The 24,213-nt window shown below is 43.4% G+C and overlaps 3 protein-coding genes across 8 annotated transcripts; 2 read left to right on the top strand and 1 right to left on the bottom strand.

Annotated features, from left to right (window-relative positions):
• The first annotated feature begins 1,603 nt into the window (after positions 1-1,603).
• Positions 1,604-14,548, top strand: LOC105700099. 2 transcript variants are annotated; one of them, XM_023433703.1, is made up of 3 exons: positions 1,604-2,124; positions 12,303-12,551; positions 14,303-14,548. In XM_023433703.1, the coding sequence occupies exons 2-3, from the start codon at positions 12,308-12,310 to the stop codon at positions 14,314-14,316; spliced, it is 258 nt and encodes an 85-aa protein (XP_023289471.1). In that variant the 5' UTR covers positions 1,604-2,124; positions 12,303-12,307; the 3' UTR covers positions 14,317-14,548. The 2 variants fall into 2 exon arrangements, with proteins under 2 accessions (XP_023289471.1, XP_023289470.1); XM_023433702.1 differs by lacking the exons at positions 1,604-2,124; positions 12,303-12,551 and adding an exon at positions 10,713-11,177.
• Positions 3,023-6,396, top strand: LOC111674229 (the record flags this gene model as incomplete). Its single annotated transcript, XM_023433701.1, is given in 3 exon segments — positions 3,023-3,179; positions 4,071-4,159; positions 5,865-6,396. Coding segments are annotated over 3 exon segments (398 nt in total), but the record flags the coding sequence as incomplete, so codon positions are not given.
• A 3,418-nt stretch (positions 14,549-17,966) lies between the features above and the next one.
• LOC105700117 (serine/threonine-protein phosphatase PP1-beta catalytic subunit) lies at positions 17,967-23,646 on the bottom strand. Of its 5 annotated transcripts, XM_012425725.1 has the most exons (7): positions 23,315-23,646; positions 22,860-22,934; positions 20,191-20,678; positions 19,977-20,075; positions 19,615-19,854; positions 19,321-19,473; positions 17,967-19,172 (listed from the first exon to the last, which is right to left on the bottom strand). In XM_012425725.1, exons 1-6 carry the CDS (start codon positions 23,364-23,366, stop codon positions 19,366-19,368), a joined length of 1,062 nt encoding a protein of 353 aa, XP_012281148.1. In that variant the 5' UTR covers positions 23,367-23,646; the 3' UTR covers positions 17,967-19,172; positions 19,321-19,365. The 5 variants fall into 5 exon arrangements, with proteins under 5 accessions (XP_012281148.1, XP_012281144.1, XP_012281143.1 ...); XM_012425721.1 differs by lacking the exon at positions 22,860-22,934 and having other exon boundaries at positions 17,967-19,166; positions 23,315-23,645; XM_012425720.1 differs by lacking the exon at positions 22,860-22,934 and having other exon boundaries at positions 23,315-23,644.
• Positions 23,647-24,213: the final 567 nt, after the last annotated feature.

Raw genomic sequence — 24,213 nt, 5'->3', positions numbered from 1 at the left:
TTTATAAAAAATGAAATTTCCCGAGTTTCAGGACCTACCTTAGTGTCTCCATTTTCGCGTTTTAAAGTATGAAACGATTTGAGACATCCAGTTCGTAAAAAATTTTATGAACAATTGAGCTTTCGGATGCCACTTTCACATCCCCTTAAAGAATCCTCGAGACTTCCGGAAGGACGAGATTCAAAGCGACGAGCTTTTTGAAATCGATATTTGTCTTCATATAAAATCGCCCAATAAAAATTTCCTGACGCCAAGAATGCTTCTCGATGTGCATTCGAAAATATTCTTAAAAGAAGAAATAAAAAAAAAAAGAAAAATAATAACACCGTCGGAGATCCTAGTAAATTAATATTCCATTTTTCTCGTGACGATTTTCCCTCGCGTATATCGTATGATACGCGTAAGAAGAAAAAAAAAAAAAACGAGCGATAATTCCTCCGATCACGGTTCGCGAAAGTTTAATCGCGCGTTTTATCTCGAAAAACGTCTAATCTAAAAAAGTGTTAATCCGCGGGCACGCGACTTCCTTCTTCATCGCCGTCGTCCGCGGCAATGGGGATGGAAAAATGGGAGATCCATAAAAAGTCCTTGTTTGCACATCGAGAACAGCTCCTTGCCGTTACCTCGGTGTCGAGGAAGTAAAAAACCACCAAGGTCGGTTAATCTTATCGACGCAATCTTATCCGTCTCGGTACGTCTTCCATCCTTCGCTTACATTGGCAATTTGAGACTAACCGAGTCGTTGCACGTAGATTTGCCGCACGCTGCTCAGTAACCACCGACAAAAAAAAGAAACAACAAAAAGGAAAAGAAATAAAGGAACATTTCATAAAGAGATGCGCAGCCGCTTAAACTAAAAGATACTAAAAGGGAGAGGATTAGCTCCGATTCGTCGATTAGCCAGCCGGCGCCGGATCTCGGAATGACTTTTTCTCCTTTCCGGCGGGAGACGGGAATTTCGAGGGAGGACATTTCGACATTTCGATATTTCAATATTTCGATATTTCGATATTTCACCTATAACGAGCTTTTTATACCCACGAGGCTCGGTGCAATTAATGGAAAGGTGTTCGTACATGTCAGTCTTTTTGTCGCTGGTGAAGTCCTCGATACGTAGACATAGGAAAACGTGATTCGATCCCCTCGAAGGAGAGACTACTCGATCGAATCCACCCTAAAACCAAGAATTCTGGAAAAGAATCCCGCCTAAGGTGATCCAATTCACCTGACACCCAAGGCAAAGAAATCGAATCGACCTCCTTCGAGGGAATCGATCGATCGAAGATCGATCACGAGGAAGCCGCGAACCAAGCCGAGGAATCGCGGAATCCCCTTCTTCGGGATTTATTCTATTAAGTTAAACTCCATTTTATTTATCGCGACGTCATTCCGCTATCTTCACGTTAAAGCGATATGAAAGGATCATTCTATATATATAAACTCCAAAACTTGGTGCACCAATCATTTGAAACTTTAATACGTGATTATGGAGGCCCTAAGGAAGAACGCGACGCTCGTGAAATGTCATATTGTCACAAAAAATCTGATCTTGGTTCTAGTCCAGAGTAAATGAAAAGAAATTTTTCTACCTTTAACGAAATTTCACGAGCATCGCGCTCCTCCTTAGGGCCTTCCTAATCACGTGCTGAAGTTTTTTGACGAAGATATTTTGACGTTTAGTATATATATGTAGTGACCCTTTCGTGTCACCTTAATTCATGTCAAATCGTTCCGATTCCCATAAAAATCGAGCTTGGTTCTTTGGAATCCCCGTGACGGTCCAAGTCGCGCCGAGTGTCGCGACAATCGTTGCGATTTTTCTTTTGACGAGTACGTGCCAAAGAAAAAGAAAAAAAAATAAATAAAAAAAAAAGTGGGAAATTTGTTGAAGTCCCCAAGGGGGTATCGTTCGTGGCGAGCAGCGCTCGGCAGGGTCTTAATGGAATATTAAGAGGTTCTTGTCTGAATTGCGAAATCCAGTGAGGCCCTTCGACGCCGAGAAAGCCTGGAGAGATCACCTGGACCGTCTGGCCGACATCGACAAGCTCTACCCGAGTGAGACTCCCCTCTTGGCGAGACACAGGAGCCCTCCTCTTCTCACCAAGCCGCTCTTCGACATCCACGGTGAGTTCTCTAAACTAAAAAAAAGAGATAATAACGAAAACCCAAGAAATCATATAAACTAGAACCACATAAAAGGATATACCTTAAACAGGTTTCCAGATGATTACATGTTCACGAGTTTGATATGGAGGGATAGGCGTAGTAATCACCTTAACACGTTCGCGACCGCTGACGTGAATTCACGTCTTTTCAAGTTCTATTCCTGGTTGTCCGCTGACGTGAATTCACGTCATTTTAAATTCTATTCCTGATTACCGCTGACGTGAATCACGTCCATAACGATGCACGATAGAAGTTTGCGGCAACCAGTTTCCGAATTTCATTATTTTCACCGAATCTCGGTATTTGAAACGGAAAAGATTTGCTGGTCGCGAATTCATTATGGGAGCAAAACGTGTGATTTTGATTTTAAATATTTTTTTAAAACGTTTCTAATGTATTCGGCAGATAATATTTAAAAAATACTTGGTATTAAAACGAAACGAAATGTTTTGCACATCTGATGAAAAGAAAATATTANTCTCAAATCGTTTCATACTTTAAAATGTGAAAATGGAGACCCTAAGGTAGGTTCTGAAACTCGCGAAATTTCATTTTTTATAAACTATTTTTAAAATACTTATAAACAAATTTGAAAAGAATTGAAATTTCATGAGTTTCAGGACCTTCCTTATAGTCTCCCTATTCACGTTGTAAAGTTTCAAACTATTCGGTAAACCGAGTTGGGAGAAAAGTTTTATAAACAAAACCTCCTCGACGCCACATTCACATCACCTTAAAATGCGTTCCTGTTCCCGTATGTGTCGGACCCCTTATGGACGACGATAATGTACCAGAAGTGGTGGATCATCTTTATCTAATAACGAATAACATTATGATTTTTCGATTCTATTGCCAGGCACCGACGACATAAGGGCCCCAGAGCATACTCACAGGCCCCGCGGAATTTTCCGCTCTGATTTCCCCGAGCTGCACTCCAGCTCTTGGCCCTTTGGAAAATCTATCTTCGATGATCCTCTCCACGCCGCCGACCGCATCAACGTACCCGGATACAGGTGAGCACTAAATCGAGCTTCAATTAGCATAAAATCGTTCCGTAGACATTACCAACACTTCTGACCCATCACCTCAACCTTCTAATAGAATCATATAAGAACAAAAAGTCCCCACAAAAGAAGAATACGATAAATTCACGTTTTGACAGTGTCATCACGTTTCCCATCTTGTAGGATTTCATTTGGAATTTCATCCTTGGACCAAGCAAAATTATCAGCCATATCACAATGTCCACTAAAGTTTCATGATCTGCAATTTTTTTTCTTTTTCTTTTATTATGAAGTCTCTTTGCTTTCGTTAAATTTCGTGCTTATTGGCCCTGGCTCTTTTTATTATTTAAATTGACGAACATAAATGCTTTCTTTATGGATATTGTGTTGTCATTGCTTATGGGAAAACAATCATATACACCAATGTAGAGGAAGGTGCCCATATCTCCAATACCATTTTGCTTTTAACGTGTAGAATTAAAAAATATTAAACCTTCGGTTAAGGATTTGACTTCATTCTCTACTACAATTAACATACGTTAGGATCCCAAAACGTTGAACATCCAATGTAAAAAAAGAAATTTTTATATATTTCTTTTGCGAAACTTTCTCTGGAGTTAATATCAAGGGGGTCTTAATTTCGTATACAGTGGGTGCCTATTGTCTATCCGGAATTAAGGCATTACGATAAGTATTCTTGAATCAACATGCGAAAGTAACCTTAATAAACGAGACCTCTTTGACGTCACTTTCACATCACCTTAAGGCACCATCCGAAATATTGCCACCTTCCTCTGCACACCTTCGTGATTCTTTTCTCTCTGCGGAGATAATTCAGAGCTAAATTCTAACCATCCACTTGAAATACATTTAATAATAACGATTAATATATCTCTGCAGGTACCTCCCCGTTCACCGTGAAATCTACGGATACTCGCCGAGGCAACTTTACGCTCACCAATACAAACCCGTAGAGCGTCTCACTCCCGGTACGTACTAAACAAGTCCAAAAAGTCCGAGTAAGGCCAGTTCGAAACTAAAAACACGAAAATAGAAAAAAAAAAACGCCACCGCATCGTGCCGTCGAGAGAACCATCCAATAACCACGCTAAAACGAAAAAAAAAAAACAAAAAAAATGAAAGAAAGACCATCGTTCGTATTCGGAGCCCTAGATTAAGTTCTCATTGTAACAAAGGCGCTTTTGGCTTCCGATTCGCGGTCGAGTCGTCGTCGAAGTTCCGGAAATGGAGGCATAGACGCGCATCTCCTGTAAATAAATACGTAGAGGGGTTAGACAATGATATATATTATGAAAAAGGGAAATGAAATGGAGAAATCCAAGACCGCTGCCGCGGCTCTGCCTCGTAGAGCTGCGCGGCCATTTCGGAAACCGGAAGCGCCATTCTCGACGAGAAACTGTGTAACTCCTTTGTTACCTCCTCGAACCTGCACTCGACCCGAAATCGAATTGTCCCGTGATCGATCTATGTCGTTTTGTCAGCACTTATGTGTCCCTCCCCCGTACACGTCTTAGTCGATGAACAACGTAGCTGTAATTCATACGATTAATCGTCGATTGTCATATCATATATAACGTAACTAATTTTACTCTACACCTCTTTGTATTTAAGTTACTATACTTATACGTTATATCAACGAGATCATATATATACGTATGATATATATATATTTATTTATTTAAATATATAAACGTTGGAAAGTATACGAACATGAGAAGAAACTCCGACACACATATATATGTATGTTTTATTTTCTGATTTCTTGAGTAGAGGAGGGAAAGGAGGATATATATATATTATATGATATATAATATATATAATACATATATTATATATATTATAAACATATATATGTATATATATTTATTTATTTATTTAAGACAAGATTTTTTAGATTTTCCAATTCTTCGAGTTCCGAGCCAAGGATCATAGTCACATTCGAAAGGGAATGAAATTAGATGAAACGCGATCTCTGCGAGGGAAACCGCGCGATTTATTCCGTCTTTAACAGCGGGCGAATAATTAAATCTCGAGTAATGAAGACCTGGATTAAAAACCCACCCCAAAGTCACATCAGAACCGACATAGCTCGTCATACGTGGAGTGCGAGGCATAGTTATACCCGTAATTGCACATGCTCGCATGTAAAATCGTCAGAAAGTGTCTCATACATCAGCGTGTACCTGAGCCGTGTAAACGTCCAACCATGTAAAACCATGTAAAGCCATGTAAAATCGTGGAAAACCGGCGACAAAACCGTGGCCCGTCCTCGCACGTGCAAGTCAATCGGATCGCAAGTTCGCTAACGACATTCACATTGTCAGATATTGTAAATTGCGGATTTTAGTAAAGTCGAACGATATTAAAATCCGCAAGTGTATATCGAGCAACCTAATACCACCGAGGTCATAGTTCATAGTAACAAGTGAACCACGCAAGGGAGTCATTCGGTGGTCTGCGATCAGCCATACCCCAGGAGGGTCTAAAAGCCCGACCTGGGGATCACCGCACGAAGTCGCCTCCAAGAGTCATTCGCCCCGTCCAAGATGTGTCCCATGGGGAGTCTTCGTCCCGGCCAGAATCGGCAAGACCATGAGAAAACCATCGAAAAAGGCCCGAGAGTGTCCGGAGCCTGGACCTCGTGCATGCCTCTGACTATGACTGTTTTTCCAGGCCACAATCCGAGCAAGTGGCTCGCCGTGTACCGTCAATTGCAACAGAAGCAACGGAAGCGCGATCAGATCTTCCAAAAGTACGTCAAGAGGGAGAAGCATGTGATCACGTTCGTCCTGAGACAACACCAGGTCCTGCAGACGCGCCTCTGAGGGAGCTGCGAGGTGGACCTCGCGAGCGACCTCGTGCGCTGCTGCGGCGACCTAGTGCGCCGCTGCGAGACTTGCAAGAGGCACTAACGAGAGGAACCCCGGCCTCCTGGCGACACGGGAAGCCGCGTTAACGAGCGATAACGAGAGTTAAATCCGAAACCGAGAACACACCGAGAGGCATCCGCGAGTCTGACGATGAATTCGACGTTGCAGCCCCGCTGCTGCTGGTGGAGGTCGCAGCTTGAAGCGACCCCCAAAGCCCTCGTTTCTCTCCCTTGGACCGACCGACCGCCGATTTCGAGGACACTCTTGGAACCTGCCATCTTGGACCTCACTCTTTTCACCTATCCACTGGACAAACCCTACGGAAACCCGGAAAAGAGACATCTTGGTCAGGACGGGACATCCACATCTCTGGGAGCCGAGGCTAAATCGTATCAGGTTGTTCGATATCGAAGTCCTATTCAATGGGAACATCCGCAACTTCGTATCGGACAACCTGGGGCAAACAAAAACCATGATTTAATTATTATATTGTATAAAATTAGAAAACGGGTTTAAACTTCGATTTAAGAGCATCCGCGTTGAGGAACGGACTTAACTCCACGTAACAAGGGGTACTTTCGGTTCTTGAGTAATTTCGACGTGGGTGTTAAGTTCGTACGTGTATCAGGTTGTTCGATATCGACAATTTTGCATTGAACAACCCGGGGCAAACAAGAAACCATGGTTTAATTGTTATGTAAAATTATAAAACGGGTTTAAACTACGATTTAAGAGCATCCGCGTTAAGGGGATGTGAAAGTGGCATCCGAAAGCTCAATCGTTCTTAAAGCTTTTCTCCTAACTGGGTGTCTCAAATTGTTTCATACTTTAAAACGTGAATATGGAGACCCTAAGGTAGGTCCCGAAACTCGCGACATTTCATTCTTTATAAAGTATTTTCAAAATACCTATAAACAAATTAGAAAAAAATTGAAATTTCATGAGTTTCAGGACCTTCCTTACAGTCTCCCTATTCACGTCGTAAAGTTTCAAAGTATTCGGTAAATCGAGTTGGGAGAAAAGTTTTATAAACAAAACCTCTTCGATGCCACTTTCACATCACCTTAAGGAACGTACTTAACTCCACGTAACAAGGGGTACTTTCGGTTCGTGAGTAATTTCGACGAGGGTGTTAAGTTCGTGGAGGTCGAGGTTTAACGCGATTTCGTTTCCCTCCCATGGACCGGGTGACCGTGAACCTCCGTTTTTAGCGATGGTGACAACTCGAAGGCCACTTTTAACATCACCTGCTGGACGGACACACTGAAAATTGAGCTTGTAAACACCTCCACGTGTAGGTGCTCCCGTAATCGCGTTAGGTCGCTGCCGGTCTTCGGATTTTTTAGGGCCGTCTCGCGCTAAGTCTGCAAGCGAAGAAGAAATTAACGGCCCGATTCGACTTAGCGCGACATTTTCCCGGGAGAAGGACTATCCTAAAGGAAGAGATCAAACGACGTCCATGGAGATTGTTTAGTTAATCGATTAGGGCGAGGAGCTCGGAAACGTCCGGCGCCGCTTTGAATATAGATGATACCTCTCGAGAAATGACCGCCGAACTTGAAAAAGGCTGGAAATTGTTCGAACGAAGATACTCTAGAATTAAAGGCTAATTAATTCCCGTGTACTTTCGGACTTTCGCCGATATTTCAGATCCTCGCGAGATACGCGATCCTGGAGAGTTTCGCTCGGAGCACGAATGCAGGCTTTTCGTGTTTTGGTTTCTCTTCCCGCGACTCGGCTTCCTTTTATTCGGTTTTCTTTTCTCTTCTCTTATCGCGCGCCTGTTAGTCTACGAGATAGCGACAGCGATTAAGAGATTACGTTAATGGATTGTTTGCCATTGCCAGCAATTTGCAAATTATTATAAGACATTCGAGCATTGCTTCATGGCCAAGCTCGGTCGAGATTCTACTCTAAGTGTCGCTTTCTGCACGTGGAATTGGATAGCTTGGTAATTTTATACGATTTTCTCCGATCCATCGACTCGAACGGGGAGAAGAGGCGAGATTTTGTCTAAAAATAACGAATCGCCGTCGCTACCTTGAAGACCGAGCTACGAGTAGAAGAGTCAGCAGCGCTTTCAGACGTAGACAGTAGAAATAGACTTTAGAGCACGGCCAAGTAGGAAGGAGGAATATTTTCATCTCGCACGTGGATTCCGACCCACGTGGACTTGGATCCTGAATTAGTTTCCGAGCTCGATTCCAACCATCGATCTCCATAATGGACCGGAAGTCCCGAATCCACGCTTTTGGCGAGCGGCATTATTATTTCAAACCAAAGGCAATAATCGTTCCTTTCTTTACACTTTTGTTCTTGAGTTCCCTAAAATAACATGTCTTAAATCTGCGACTCACATTTGCAGTCTGAAGAAAATTATCAAAACCGAGGATTATCCACAATAATAATTAAAATCGAGTCTTCGACGAATCAGACTGCTACTATATTTCGTTCAGAATTTTCATTCATCTACAATTTGGCCATTCGCCCGAGTTAAGTGGAAGTCGATAGAAGAAAAGATCCGAGCGAGGGAAAATCGTGGATCGAAGTCTGAAGAAAATTCTCAAAACCGCGGATTTTCCACAGGAATAATTAAAATCGAGTCTTCGATGAATCAGACTGCAACTATATTTCGTTTAGAATTTTTATTCATCTACAATTTGGCCGAGTTAAGTGGAAGTCAATAGAGAAAAAGATTCGAACGAAGGAAAATCGTGGATCGCAGTCGGAAGAAAATTCTCAAAACCGCGGATTTTCCACAGTAATAATTAAAATCGAGTCTTGGACGAATCAGACTGCTACTATATTTCGTTCAGAATTTTCATTCATCTACAATTTGGCCATTCGCCCGAGTTAAGTGGAAGTCGATAGAAGAAAAGATCCGAGCGAGGGAAAATCGTGGATCGAAGTCTGAAGAAAATTCTCAAAACCGCGGATTTTCCACAGTAATAATTAAAATCGAGTCTTCGACGAATCAGACTGCAACTATATTTCGTATAGAATTTTCATTCGTCTACAATTTGGTCATTCACCCGAGTTAAATGGAAGTCGATAGGGAAAAAGATCCGAGCGAGGGAAAATCGCGGATCCCGCAAGGATCAGCAATTTCGAGGAAAGAGTCGAAAGTCCTTAATACACGCTCTAATCGAGATTGACCAAAATAATACGCACGAGAGCGCAAGTGTTACTAACAATGGAGAACCTTTGAGGACTACTAGCTAATCAGAAACCACGGACCCGAAATTTCTGTCTTTTTCAGGAGATGGCATGTTTTCTTTTAATGCGTTCCCCCGTTTCTAGCTTAAGCGATCCGTCACCTCTCTCTACCAAGTGTAATTCTTGTTCTCTTTATCTTTCCGCGCCTAACCCCGTCTCTCCAAGCGTTTGCGTGGATCACGAGAGTGCCGGGAACAATCGAAGATATTTCGAGTGCCGAAGAGCTAGCAACCGATCGATGGGCCGATCGATGGATCGATCGATGGACGGCGACGCTCCGAGAGAATTCACACGTTTGGTCCACGCAATCTCGACTTAATATGCACCGTGGACTCCCTATTGTCATCGCTATTTACTTACCAACCCAACAATTATCACTTATCACGACAAAGGATACCGACGTCAATTCTTATACATTTCTTTCTTCTTCACCATACCGCGTATTTTTTAATAATTAAATTTTATTGAGAAATTACGATGAAGCACTCACTGATATATCGCACACAGGCAGAAGTATTCAAGAAAGGACGCGATAACGATAAGGAGTCCGCACTGTAATTCGGCACCCCCTAACAGGTCCCGAGGATGTTCCGCGTGGTCGAACGACGTTTTCTCTTATTTTTCTCCTTTTTTAATTATTTCTCATTGGAAGAGTAAGAATTTTTCTCCCGGTGCGAACCGCGCCCCTTTGTGGTCGACCATTCTTGTTCCGATCCTCCGAGTTCTCGATCGTGGCGGAGGACTAGTTCCCCGGGCGTTTTCTGGAAGGTCAGTATGTTCTTTATTTTCCACTATTCTGAAAGCACGTTCATAAGACTAATGCAGCGGACGGAATTACAGGACACGAGATTGAAATTCATGGAAAGGAAAACCGGGCCGGGACCCCTGAGAATCCTCGAGACTTTCGGATGGACAAGATCGCGATGAGCTTTTTGAAATCGATACTTTTCTTTTTTTTTTTTTTCACATAAACTCGTCTTTCAAGAATCCTCGAGACTTCCGGATGGAAGAGATCGCGACAATCTTTTTGAAATTGGTATTGTTTTTAATATTATTNCCAGAGGATTTCTGGAGTTTTACTTCGACTTCTTGATATTTATTGTTCGAAAACGACAGGTGGAGTATGCCATTCGGTACAATATCCAATATAATTCCACACAGCTGTCAATATAAAAACGAACGTCGGCAACGTAGGCATTTGGAAAAATCTTCTTTATCGACGTCGATCAAGTTCCTCGACGTGTTTCACTTCACCTTAAGGGGATGTGAAAGTGCCCTAAAAGAGGTTTTGTTTATAAAACTTTTCTCCCAACTCGGTTTACCGGATAGTTTGAAACTTTACAACGTGAATAGGGAGACTGTAAGGAAGGTCCTGAAACTCATGGAATTTCAATTCTTTTCAAATTTGTATATAGGTATTTTAAAAATAGTTTATAAGAAATGAAATTTCCCGAGTTTTAGGACCTACCTTAGGATCTCCATATTCACGTTTCAAGGTATGAAACGATCTGAGACATCCAGTTCGTAGAAAAGTTTTATGAACGATTCAGCTTTCGGATGCCACTTTCACATCCCCTTAACCCCTTGACATGCAATGACGTCTGGGAGTCGTCATTCATTTTATATGCCATTGTAGACTTTGACGTTTCCCAGACCTCAAAAACTGCCTCCGACCAAATTAAATACTATTCTTTCGTACGCATAAAATTCCATTTTATTTCTATGTCAAGGGGTTAAGGTCTAATCTAGGAATTTACTTTAGAGCGACCAAGCCAACGTGGAGGCGGAATGAAATTGAAAAGCAATGTATCGTTTCAGGGTCGTTATACTATTACTATTCGCAGCCCGTTCCACGGTTTCACTTTACCAGGCCGTGGTACAATTATTGAAAGATTACAAAGTGAGCGAACCGTCCATACAGTCAAGTTGTTTGTCAATAATCAAATTGTTTGTCAATATCACGGGCGGCAACCCCCTCGCCCTAATGCGGCCAACCCTTCCGGCGACCACCGAGTGATCTAGTTTGCCATTATTAACACAATTACAGTAACAGTCGTGTGAGTAACCCTCTGCGGCATGAGTTCAGGGCTGGTAGCGATAAATGCCTAATTTGCATACCCGCGGAAAGCGGAATATCCAAGACATTCCACGTCGATCCGAGGGCATGTAAATGAGGGATGACTCTTATCTCGTATACAATAATTTCCCAAGAAATTCTCAAGAAATTCCACGCTTTGTAAAACCCCCAGGACTAACAAGGAAGGTACCTGAGGTGCCCACCTCCGAGTTTGTTCATTTTTAAATATGTTATAGAGGACTAAAATCCAAGGGACCCGTGTTTTTTTTTTTATCGGCGGATAAACACTTTTAGGGGGTGAAATCAAGCTTCAAGATTGGCCCTGCAAGGGGGTGAGTTGGCTGTTTCATATAGAAGCACTCGACCGATTTTCATGAAACAATCGTCAAGATGTAGGGAATGAAGAATTATGAAAGATGCATTTGGAATTTCCTCCAGAAAAAGTGGAAAAGTCCGTATCTAGTGTTTGTCAAAATCACTACAGCTATCAGCCCTAGGAATTAATACACGGAGATAAACGTTGCCGTAACAATGTACTTCCACACAATGCGGAAAGTTTCCCTCGAAACGAGCCGAGCGCGAAGCCCGACGTAAACCCAAGTAATTCCGAATCGAGCTCGATGCCCTACACAGGGATCCCATTTTTCTTTTCCTTCACATTGACAGTGTTAAGATTGCCCCGTGTCCCCCCGCCACTGACGACCCTTTGTAATCGAGATTCGTTTTATTTTTATTGGACGTGTTCCGTAAGAAACATACTGAGAATATAGGACAAATATTTTGTGCTACTAGGGGTGAATTGAAAGAAAAAAAAAAAATGAATTAATCCTTCCTTTGCTCGACAGGAAACATGCTGAGAATATAGGACAAATATTTTGTGCTACTCGGGTGAATTGAAAGGAAAAAAAAAATATATATATATGAATTAATCCTTCCTCTGCTCGACAGGAAACATGCTTCAGGACATCCTGCCTTCGTTCAACTCGCTGCTCAAGAGGAAGCCCTTCTTCGACCTGCTGGAGCCTCTACCCTCTGCGCCCATCAGCGCCTTTACGAGGGACCCATGGTGGTACCCTAGCTATGCACCCTACATACCGAGTTACGCTCAGTACTCCACGCCGTTCTATCTGAGAGACAGCTATCTCAGCCCTGTTAAGAGTCGCTACTTGTGGAGCAGACATCCGATCAGGCCCTTCGGTAGGTCTTCTCACCCCTCGCCTGTCCCTGAGACCTGAAAAGCAGCCCTTTCAATTCTTAAGGCGATATGAAAGGGTCATTCTATACATACCAAAACATCCGAATATTTATTTCTTTTCTCGAAACTGAGTGCGTCGAATTATCTGAAACTTTAAAACGTGATCATGAAGGCCCTAAGGAAGAACGCGACGTCCATGAAATTTCATTTTTCGGAAAAGATCTGCCCTTTTGGTTCATGTCCAAGATAAAAGCACATTTTTTATTCGAAAAATGAAATCTGACGAGCCACGCGTTCTTCCTTGGGGCCTCCACAACGATGAAACTTCAAATAATTCGGTACACCGAATTATGAGAAAAGTATCATAAGTATATTGACTTTTTGGTATGTACACATGCCACATTCATATCACCTTAAGGTGATGTGAAAGTGGCATCGAAGAGATTTTGTTAATAAAACTTTTCTCCCAACTCGATTTACCGAATAGTTTGAAACTTTACAACATGAATAGGGAGACTATAAGGAAGGTCCTGAAACGCATTAAATTTCAATTCTTTTCAAATTTGTTTATAGGTATTTTAAAAATAGTTTATAAAAAATGAAATTTCGCGAGTTTCAGGACCTACCTTAGTGTCTCCATATTCACGTTTTAAAGTATGAAACGATTTGAGACATCCAGTTCGTAAAAAATTTTATGAACAATTGAGCTTTCGGATGCCACTTTCACATCCCCTTAAAGANCGCGATGAGCGACGCGTGGAAAAGTCTCAACCTTTACATATCCCGGATAATGTCGGATTCCATGAGACTTTCCACGGTCGCTCTAAAACTCGCTCTCCGCCATCCGAATTTCCACCACTTACGCACGTTACATATCAAGACCCCGAACATACATTAATCGATGCATCGATGTTGCTCCCGTTTGTCGACAAGATCGTTCAAAACGTCCTGTCGATCGTATCCATAATCGGTAAAAAATCAAAATCCAAGATATCGGCGCCACTTATCCGAACGCATCAACCGGTCCCTACATAGAGACCATTTTCCGGCGCCCGGCCAGGCAAAAGTCACCCTTACGCGTTCGCCGCGCTTCGAAATCATCCCCAGGACTTTTTGAAGCCCTACACAGGGATCCCATTTTTCTTTTCCTTTACATTGACAGTGTTAAGATTGCCCCGTGTCCCCCCGCCACTGACGACCCTTTGTAATCGAGATTCGTTTTATTTTTATTGGACGTGTTCCGTAACGATTCCGACTCCCCGTCCCCGTTACATCGTTTTGCTAATCATTAAACAGCGCGATGAGCGACGCGTGGAAAAGTCTCAACCTTTACATATCCCGGATAATGTCGGATTACATGAGACTTTCCACGGTCGCTCCAAAACTCGCTCTCCGCCATCCGAATTTCCACCACTTACGCACGTTACATATCAAGACCCCGAACATACATTAATCGATGCATCGATGTTGCTTCCGTTTGTCGGCAAGATCATTCAAAACGTCCTGTCGATCGTATCCATAATCGGTAAAAAATCAAAATCCAAGATATCGGCGCCACTTATCCGAACGAATCAACCGGTCCCTACATAGAGACCATATTCCGGCGCCCAGCCAAGCAAAAGTCGCCCTTACGCCTTCGCCCTTACGCCGCGCCTCGAAATCATCCCCAGGACATTTTGAACGTCGCCATTGTAACTAAGCCGTCCGCCGATATTCCAATCCACCTGTCTAATCGAGTTTGCCTGTTTTTCAGCTCGCGTCCGCTAGGGACTTCATATCGCACCCCCACGGATCACCTAAAACGTTAAGGAAGGAATTTTTCGGAAAGCACCGCCACCCGGTCTCTCATCCCGAGCCATTACGCAGAGGCCTCGTCTCTCAATTACTCGCAGTACGGATCGCCCACGGAGTTTTATTTATTGACATTCTCGCCACACCGAAGTACTGTATTTATCATTCATTGCTGTCTACGAATAAAGAATGACTTGATCGAAAACGACCCCCCGAGGACGCCGCCCCCTCTCCCCCTCCTCGCCCCCCGAGACGCTCTAAATCACGAAAACCGAGGCGTACAACAATTATTATGCACGTTTATTATCTGAAAGTTTTACATCTTCGGGATGTGTCGGTGTCGACGATGTGCCCGCTGCGGCTCGACCCGGTTCCTCGTTTACATACACAACAAAATCCCTATTTTATATAGACACGCGCACGCGGCCGCAAAGCCGCAGCGAGTAGACCATTTACAAATAATATATATATATTTATTTATATATATATATATATACCTTTATTTATATATATATATATTTTTTATCTTGGATAAAATGCACATCAAGGGATAACCTTTTCGTATCGTGTATTTGGGAAAGGAGCGCTTCTCCGATCGCGATTCGCTTTCCATACTCGCCACCGCCCTCGACATTGTAAATAAACTCCTCTTATGGAAAAATAAGTTTACAGCCGCGTCCTCGAGATTCCTAACATTGCGAGTCTCGTAACAAGGGCAAAGTGAGTCGCGGCCTATCTGTTAAGACTCTTCCAAAAGTCCCGTTCGCCGCAAAGCAGTATTCCAGGAATAATTTCCGTGTTTTTTATTTATTTTTGTTTTTTTTTTTTCCGTGACAATTGAGAAGCATTCTCAATTGTCGATGGAACATTGCTCGAGGGTTCGGCTTCGAGACCTCGAATTAATTCCTTGGGTGCGTACTCGTATTTCTGCAGCGAAGAGTCGGTATCCTTCCGAGCGAAGCTCCGAACTGTCAAAAACAGCTGATCACTTGTCAATCGTTAGTTTGCTTATACGAACATTGTTAAAATGCGACATTAAGGAGGGTACGTGACGATCAACCGGCTACTAATAGCATGATCAGTTCTTTATCACAGTTCGAAGCTTGTACTCGCCGTGATAATAATTCCTTCGACGGAAAGGCGGCCATCTTTGGATGTAATTATTTCCTACAAGTATCCCTTATACGGTGGACACGGAACGTTACTCTTCATTTATTAAACCAATTGAAAATCAACGGATCTCCGTTTAGACGACTTGGATCAGTCTTCCTCCCTTTCGCGAGACGTCTAACGTTCGATAAAACGTGCAAATGCCAAACTTAAACATTGATTCGCGCCAATCATTACCCAACGTCTGGGTAATGCCAAATAACAAATGTACAATTGCGCCGCGTCTAATATCGATAGCGGGATGAAATAAAGCTACTCCGTCCCTACGAGATGCATTGGATAGCAAAGCGCTTCGCTGACTTAAATAAAAAAACAAAAAACAAAGGATAATTTTCGGCGATTTAAACGACCATCCGGATCGATCATGACGACCGATCGATATGGATCGCCGATAACACGGTATTAAGGGGATGTGAATGTGGCATCCGAAAGCTCGATCGTTCATAAAACTTTTCTACGAACTGGGTGTCTCAAATCGTTTCGTACTTTAAAACGTGAGTATATAGACCCTAAGGTAGGTCCTGAAACTCGCGAAATTTCCCTTTTTATAAATTATTTTTAAAATATCTATAAACAAATTTGAATAGAATTGAAATCCCATGAGTGTCAGGACCTTCCTTATAGTCTTCCTATTCACGTTGTAAAGTTTCAAACTATTCGGTAAGCCGAGTTGGGAGCAAAGTTTTATAAGCAAAACCTCTTCGACGCCACTTTCACATCACCTTAAGGGGATGTGAATGTGGCGTCAAAGAGTTCTCGTTCGTGAAGCTTTTCTCCAAATTGGGTGTACCGAATCGATTCAAACTTGAAAATATGAACATGAAGGCTATAAGGAAGGTCCTGACACTCACGAAATTTCAATTCTACAATTTGTTTATCGATATTTTCAAAATTTCTGATAAAACCTGAAATTTCATGAGTGTCAGGACCTTCCTTATAGTCTCCATGTTCACATTATAATGTTCGAAGCGATTCGGTACACCCAGTTCGGAGAAAAGTCTCATGAACGATTGGTTCCTCAGATGGCACTTTCACATCCCCTTAACCCTTTCGCGACCGCTGAACTAGCCAACGGTGTATACCGTACATATTAACCCTTAATGCTCCGACTTTTAATTGTGAATATCGACCGGCAACTCCAACTTATTCTCATCGTACTTCGACTTGCAAGTCGGTCGGATCGGTGGTGCTTAAGAGGCACACTTGGAGTAGAAAGCCGCACATCGGTGGTGCTTGAGAGGCACACTTACAAGGAAGGTACCTGAGGTGTCCCGTTCCGATTTTGTTCATTTTTAAATATGTTGTAGAGGGTTAAAATCTAAGGGACCCGTGTTTTTTTTTTATCGGCGGATAAACACTTTTAGGGGGTGAAATCAGGCTTCAAGGTTGGCCGTGCAAGGGGGTGAGTTGGCTGTTTCATATAGAAGCACTCGACCGATTTTCATGAAACAATCGTCAAGATGTAGGGAATGAAGAATTATGAAACATGCATTTAGAAATTTCTCGAAAAAATTCATTTTTAAGGGGTGAGCCACCCCTTTGAATACTTCTTTTACCCCTTACGCGAGCAGTAATTGCTCTTTTTCAAGAAATTCCAAATGCACGTTTCATAATTCTTCATTCCCTACATTTTGACGGTTGTTTCATGAAAATCGGTCGAGTGCTTCTATATGAAACAGCCAACTCACCCCTTGCACGGCCAACTTTGAAGCCTGACTTCACCCCCTAAAAGTGTTTATCCGCCGATAAAAAAAAAACACGGGTCCCTTAGATTTTAATCCTCTATAACATATTTAAAAATGAACAAAATCGGAGGGGGACACCTCAGGTACCTTAATTGTAAGAGTAGAACGCCGCACATCGGTGGTGCTTCAGAGACACACTTGGAGCGTTAAGGGTTAACGGTGTCTCCCGGAAAATTGCTAGATGTACTTTAGTAATACATTTGCGTATAAGTTTTAAAAATGACGCGTTTAGTGAATACGCCGGATATATCCGGCGGTGGCCAGGGCGAAGCATCCAGTGGATGCCGGATATAACCGGCGGTGGGCGCGACAGGGTTAAGGAAGAACGCAATCCTTGTTCCGAGACTCGGCCGAAACTCGAGAGGACCCAGACACGCCGATTCTTTCCCGAATAGACAATAGTCATTAACATTAATGTCTACTCTATCTAGTACGTTTAATCCCTCTTCAGGTGCATATCGAGTAAAGGCTTAATCGTCGATATCAGAAGCGTCTTCTGAAAAATACTGCTCTCTCTTTCTCCCCCTCTCTTTCATTCTTCATCGCCGGCTTAGAACCAAAAGTCCCACACGCCACGCCGCATTCGCGCGCGCACACACACACACACATACACACACACGCGCACTTAATGCAGAAAAGCGTCTCGTTAAGAATCAACGTCGTCGAGAATACTGGGAGAACCAAAAGATAAACGACGTATAAAAAAAAAAATATATATATATGTGTATATATTTATACGGCGTGCCTCGTTCAATCAACAATGATATTAAATAAGCTGCAGAGTCGATTCGCGGTGATAATAATTACAGGCGTAATGCGTTATACGTATAAACGTATGGGTGATATCAATGCGCGTATACGCGAGGGTATACACATACACGCGCATCAGTACCACGCTTACATATATGTATAATAATAATAATAATGGTAATAAAGGAAACGATTACAGTAGTAAAGAAATAAATTAATTAAATGACCGTGTCGAAATGCGATTAAAAGCTAATAGTTGCGGGATAGAGGACTCCTCGTACGACTGCTGCGAGACTCCGCAAAACTAAGGAACGAAGCCCCAACTACCGAATGACATATCCAATTATACGACGGTGTTACAGAAAGAGCTTGGCCTGTCTTTACCCATCGGCGAGAGATCGTCAAAATCAACAACGAAAAATGAGACACAAATGAAAAGTCTACAGCTTGCCCCGGAGGTCCGTTTTAACATTTTCCGCCGTACTAAGCGATCGCTCGCTCCCTTGCGGAGATATCTCGGGCGCCCCCAAACGGTCCACCGCATCTTGGATCAACGTTAAATCAAACCTAACGCTTTATTCATTTTTACACGACGTTCTTTGATTGTTATAAATTATCCAAGGGGGTGGGAACGACCGGGCGACCAGCGAGAGATCCATGCGCGCGGCGATCGAAGGATATTGCTGCCGAAAAAACCGTGACTTTTCGCATCCGGTGTTTTTCCTTCTTCCCTTCTACCACGGCGACATATTTACACGTTCGTTACCTACCTAAGGTATCGATCAGCATTCGGTAGTTACCACTCGGCAGCAGGGCAATTTAAATCCGTCGAGCATGGCCCAGCCTGCGACTCTTCGAGAACCTTCTAGGGGAATTTCCCTTATATTTGGGTTTCCAGTTATTTTCCTTTCTATTTCCCGTAGCCCTTCGATCGTCGCCGGTTTTTCCACTTGGTCAGGGCGATACGCCCCGTCTTCGAGTATCTCCCGCTGCCGCCTGATCGTCCCCGATGCTCTCTCTCTCCTTCTTCTTCTTCATCTTGTTCCTTTTTTCTTCTATGCGATCGAGGAAGAGGTAATTCTTATACGATTAACTCCTTTAAGTTATATTTAAGTTCTTTTTCCTTTTATACTCTCTTAAGTTTGGATGCACCGAGACGTCCTGTAACTGAAACACAGCGGGTAGGGGAAAGCTTGGTTTAAGAGATTTAAGGGGGACGACCTTTGGCGAGCTTCTTTGGTCTTGCGACACGCGTTCTCCGGCAATTTCGAAAGCTGGGATTTTCTAGGCCGAGCTAACGTGGCCGTCGTCTTACCTAGAACGACAGTGTTTGCTGCTATGCAGGATCAGCAGTGGGCGGTCATTTCTTTTTCTGGGGATTTCTCTGTGGCGTCGACGGTCTTCCGGCCTGGCCTGCGTTCATGCCGCCATATTGGTACTTCGCTTTCTTCTCGGACGGCTTCAAGATCTGCCGGAAATAGGGATATTGTGCATAAAGCGATATCTAAGTACGTATCTGTTCCACCATCTCCATGTACCCTACACTTTCTGACTACTTAGGAAAACTTACAGGGCCGAGTTTATTCATTATTAGACGTAAATCCTTTACCTGGAAGCTACACATAAGGGTGTCGTCGACACTCATCATGCCCCCTGCGTTATCGAACTCGCCGCAATAATTCGGCGCCGAGAACAGAGTGACGAGTTGGCGCTTAGCGAAGAACTCGTAACCGTCTTCGACGACTTGATGCGCCCTGCATATCAGGTCCATGTCGTGACGGTTCAGGAACTTCGACACGATGTCGGGACCGAACGTGAAAGACACGCCTCTGTCGTTTTCTCCCCAACCCTGAAGGAATTCGTCACGACAGTTAGAAATTAAACACACTCATACTGAAGACGGTTAGAAAGACAATGGGACTTGATAAAAGAGAAAATTTAATTATGTAGTGATAATGTACCGCATCGTACCTGAATATCTTTATCGGGATCGGACCAAAGTAAATCACAGAGCAGCCCTGTGTCAGGTACATCGGTTGGACGCATGATCCTCCTAATCTGTTCCATGCCCTACGAAGAAGAATTTTTACGAATAAGAGCAATTCCGTATCTTTTAGGTTATACCGAACGAATTTCAGGTTATGTACCAGAGACGCAGAGTTTTTGGAAACATCTGACAACTCACCTGCAAGTCAGGACTAAGACCACCATGGCAGCAGAAAATCTTCTCGTCCACTATCGCGGCGATGGGCAAACAGTTGAAACAATCCGTAAAGGTTTTCCACAGCTTGACGTTGTACCTGCGCTTGCACTCGTCGTAGAACCCATATATCCTGTTTATGCTGGCACACTCGTGGTTCCCGCGCAGTAAAAAGAAATTCTCTGGATACTTGATTTTGTAAGCAAGCAGCAGACATATCGTCTCCAGCGATTGCTTCCCCCTGTCGACGTAGTCTCCAAGAAAGAGGTAATTGGCATCCGGTGGAAAGCTTCCGTACTCGAACAACCGTAGGAGATCGGTGTACTGTCCATGGATGTCACCGCAGATCTTAAGCGGAGCCTCCAATTCCAAAAGGATCGGTTGTTGCAGAAAGATCTCCCGAGACTTCAGACAAAGTCCACGCACCTCGGCCTCTGTCATTATGACAGACTTCCCAGGACGACATCCTCGTACTAGATAAAAAAGAAATCAGACGGATGTATTAGTCGTAATACCTTTGAACTGCATCTTTGATGGAAATAAACACCGAGCAGACCTCTACGGAGGGTAGGACCAAAAATCGACCAATGTGTCACTCGACGAACGAGGATACTGTTCTCAGAAATACTCTCTACTCTAGTATCAAACGCAGGATGGACTGCTGTCGACCACAGTATACTAAATCAATTAATTACTGTATCTAAATAGGTTATAACGATTGCCTAGCGAGTAGATCGTACAGGTAGTGTCGTTTTGTACATAGTTGATTGGTTTTATGATGGAGTGGTAGACCTGCAAATAATTGAGTTGTACCACTGAGTTAAATGACGACATTATGACTGCATTCCATGACACTTAAAGTAGTTCAGATGTCGAAGTGTGATGTAAACAAATGTATCGTGCAAAAGTTATATAAGATTATGTACAGACTAGGTATTGTTTAAAACATTTTCTGATATAAAGCATCGTTAAGACGAACGACTTCATTTATCTCAGCAGTAAAAACTCTAGTTAAGGCTTTATTGATTAGGATGGTGTAGACAACTGATGTAATAACTTCCACTTAGCGGAACATTAATAGTCAAGCCTTTTCAGCTAGAATTATTGCATCGAATCTCTGTAGTATTATCTGATTGCTGGTACACTCGTTAACGATATTGTAAACAACGGGGAAGGTGTTGTATAACATGTATATTTTGTATCAAAAGTAAATACAAAAAAAAGAACAATACCAAATAATTTTCCCGCTATTGCGGCTCTGTCCACCATTCGCGATGCAAACAGATCATTTTTTATAAACCAGAGATGAGCATTTATAAACATTTTCAAATATGGAAGTTTAATAGAATCAATTTCTTGTACTTCACTTGTATGACTAAGGTGCAAAACTTTGATCAGCATGAACGTGCTTATCATTCTTTATTATCTATGCTAGCACGTTGTGCTACTAATGAAAAACAAGACACCTTGAACATATTGATTTTCCCATTAATGTAACTTAAAGTAACCGTAGTGCACTTCATAAAAAACTCAACCTCTAAGAACACCTCACTTCTGCTGTTTTTAATACCTAAATAATTATGGAAAATAAAACGACCATTAACATCGTGATGCCAATCATCTATATGCAACTTAAACGGTGCCCTATTAAGTACGGCGTACACTGAATTTAGGGTTAGGTGGAAGATGTGCCAAGATTCTGAAACCCGGTCGTTTCATGGTTTGAAGTGTAGTAAGAGGCGTGGGTTTGCGTGTACACAAACTCTAAATTTAGAAGATTGCGTCCAACATAAATGAGAGTCTATGCACGAATGATTTATGTGCAAGCTTCTATGTGACGAGGTTGGGCAAGCCAAGCGACCGAAGCACAAAATACCTCGAAGTATAGTCCTTTGCATGCTTTTGTCTATGAAATAATTATTAACACCAACTATTCAACTAAATACAAAAACATGCGACCACTCCAAATAATGGCAAACAAGCGGCGTGCAAAATACGTGTTTACAATCATTGTATTCACAGAAGTGAAGACACCGTTTCTGTTATGGCGATGCTTCGACCAAATGATCTGTCAGCATTAAAGGAATATGTCAACGTCCCAGAAGCTTCGAGGAATCGCATCGTCTCGTGACATCGGACCATAGACATCGTGCCAATGGCCACATCTTATCATGCCGCAAATGAAAAACGTGAAACAGAAGCCACTGAATAAAATCACTGCTAAAGTGTTCCAACAAAACCAAAGCTGTACGCCGTACCGGTCAAGATCTTTGAAACTGGTGGGACTGCAAATTACAAAATAAATTTACATAGAAAATAATGGTACTTCTTAACGCTGTAGGGAACACCGGACATATCGTCCGCAATAAAATGACCACGAGATAAATAAACGAAACGTAAAGAAAGGTCAGGAGTCCACGGAGCGAACTTTAAAAGAAAAAAAAAATACCAGAGACAAGGTAACGGAAAACTTGACGAAGCATACGAGAGAGAGAGAGTAAAAAAGTAAAGTGGACTCGACAAATTCAACGGAGCCGTGCAAACGTCTAGTAGGACGTTTCAGGGTGGACCAAGGGTCCGGGACTTCCTCGCAGCGTCAAGACAACCGTCGCAACCGAAACAAAGGCTACGTGGGGTGGATCCTTATTGCGTACCAACAAAGTCCGAGGAGAAAATATCTTTAAGCTTGGCTTTCTTCTGAACCTGGTTATCTTTCTGCGTGTGGTATACTTTACCGCAAAAGGTCCCGAAACGTAGCATGAGAGAGAGAACAAAAAGAAAGACTATTTAAAGGAGAAAATAAATGAAATCAAGTGGAAGAAAGGGGAGAGATTCGTGGCCGCGTCGAGAACGCCCGGCCGGGGAGAAGGCGAGTTCTCCGGAGCCGGAGTCGAGTCGCGCGGACCAGCAGACTTACTGACGAGCCAACGCAGCGTTCAACAGCGAGACACAGAAAAGTGAGCAGAGTGGTTTGTTTCCACTGGCGGGCAACGTACACCCCGGACGCACGGAGGGACTCGCCTCGGCGTTTCCCCGCTTAATCCCGAGTTTACGTCGGCCCGTCGTGTCTCGCCTCGAAGCCGAGACCACCGCCGCCCAACTCACGTACCTTCCAACAATCTCTTTATCAGGTTGTCAATATTCAGGTCCACATCCGCCATTTTTTCTCGCTACTGACCGCCACCGACGAGCCGAGGCTGCCTCCCGATATGTTACCGGAGACCCGATACACCTGTGCTCTCCTGTGCGCGGGGCGCGCCAATGCGCGCTACGCCCGCGAGTACACCGCGGCCCGATGTTCCTCGGCTGGAGAGTAGACGCCAGGTGCCGACTTTAGTCCGTTTACTCCTCGCGCTGGCCGTCCTACTCACTGCGTATGCCTCAGACACCCTGGAGCACGCGCGAACCGCGACTGCCCGCGACTGCGCGCGCGCCCCGCACCAACCGCGGACGCCTGCTTCGACTTTACGCCGCGATAAGTAAGTGCGCCGCGAAGCGCCACCTGTCGTTCCAACGTCCATGCACCAAAGCTTCGTAAGAACGCCGCCGAGATAGCGGAAACTGAAATCTCTGCCAAATCAGAGATGAGTTGAGAGATTCACGGGAAGGATCGAGCGACCGCGTCCTGTGCGACCTCCGGTGGAGGATGAAGACGGCTAATGCACCTGCCACCTGTTACAACTCTGGGCAGCCGGAGAACCGGCTGAAAAAGTGAAGAACTCCTCACAAAAACTCCAAAACCCTGTATCTCCTCCGAAAAAAATCGCAGCCACTAGCTCGAGAGATCAATTGAAGCAGAACAACCTTCCCCACCAAGCGGAAAAAGTGATGAACTCCTCACAAAAACTCCAAAACTCTGTGTCTCCTCCGAAAAAAATCGCAGCCACTAGCTCGAGAGATCAATTTAAACGGAACAACCTTCCCCATCAAGCTACCGTGGACGCAGTTCGCATCGCGAAAAAAATTCACAAACATCCTTTAACATATTTTAACATCTTCTACCAACAA

Source organism: Orussus abietinus, unplaced genomic scaffold (assembly GCF_000612105.2).
Source record: "Orussus abietinus isolate OABI.00-Male unplaced genomic scaffold, Oabi_2.0 scaffold845, whole genome shotgun sequence".
In the NCBI taxonomy this organism is placed as follows: domain Eukaryota; kingdom Metazoa; phylum Arthropoda; class Insecta; order Hymenoptera; family Orussidae; genus Orussus; species Orussus abietinus.
This window is presented reverse-complemented; position numbering and strand designations above follow the sequence as displayed.

Excerpts from the sequence above, each read along its gene's own strand:
- LOC105700099 (XM_023433702.1), top strand. The coding sequence starts at position 11,082 with ATGTATCGTTTCAGGGTCGTTATACTATTACTATTCGCAGCCCGTTCC. Across the intron at positions 11,178-14,302 it reads AATTATTGAAAGATTACAAA|CTCGCGTCCGCTAGGGACTT; the intron begins GTGAGCGAACCG and ends CCTGTTTTTCAG.
- LOC105700117 (XM_012425725.1), bottom strand. The coding sequence starts at position 23,366 with ATGGCGGATGTGGACCTGAATATTGACAACCTGATAAAGAGATTGTTG. Across the intron at positions 20,679-22,859 it reads TTTCTCCTCGGACTTTGTTG|TACGAGGATGTCGTCCTGGG; the intron begins GTACGCAATAAG and ends TTTTTTATCTAG. Across the intron at positions 20,076-20,190 it reads GTCTTAGTCCTGACTTGCAG|GGCATGGAACAGATTAGGAG; the intron begins GTGAGTTGTCAG and ends TCTTCTTCGTAG.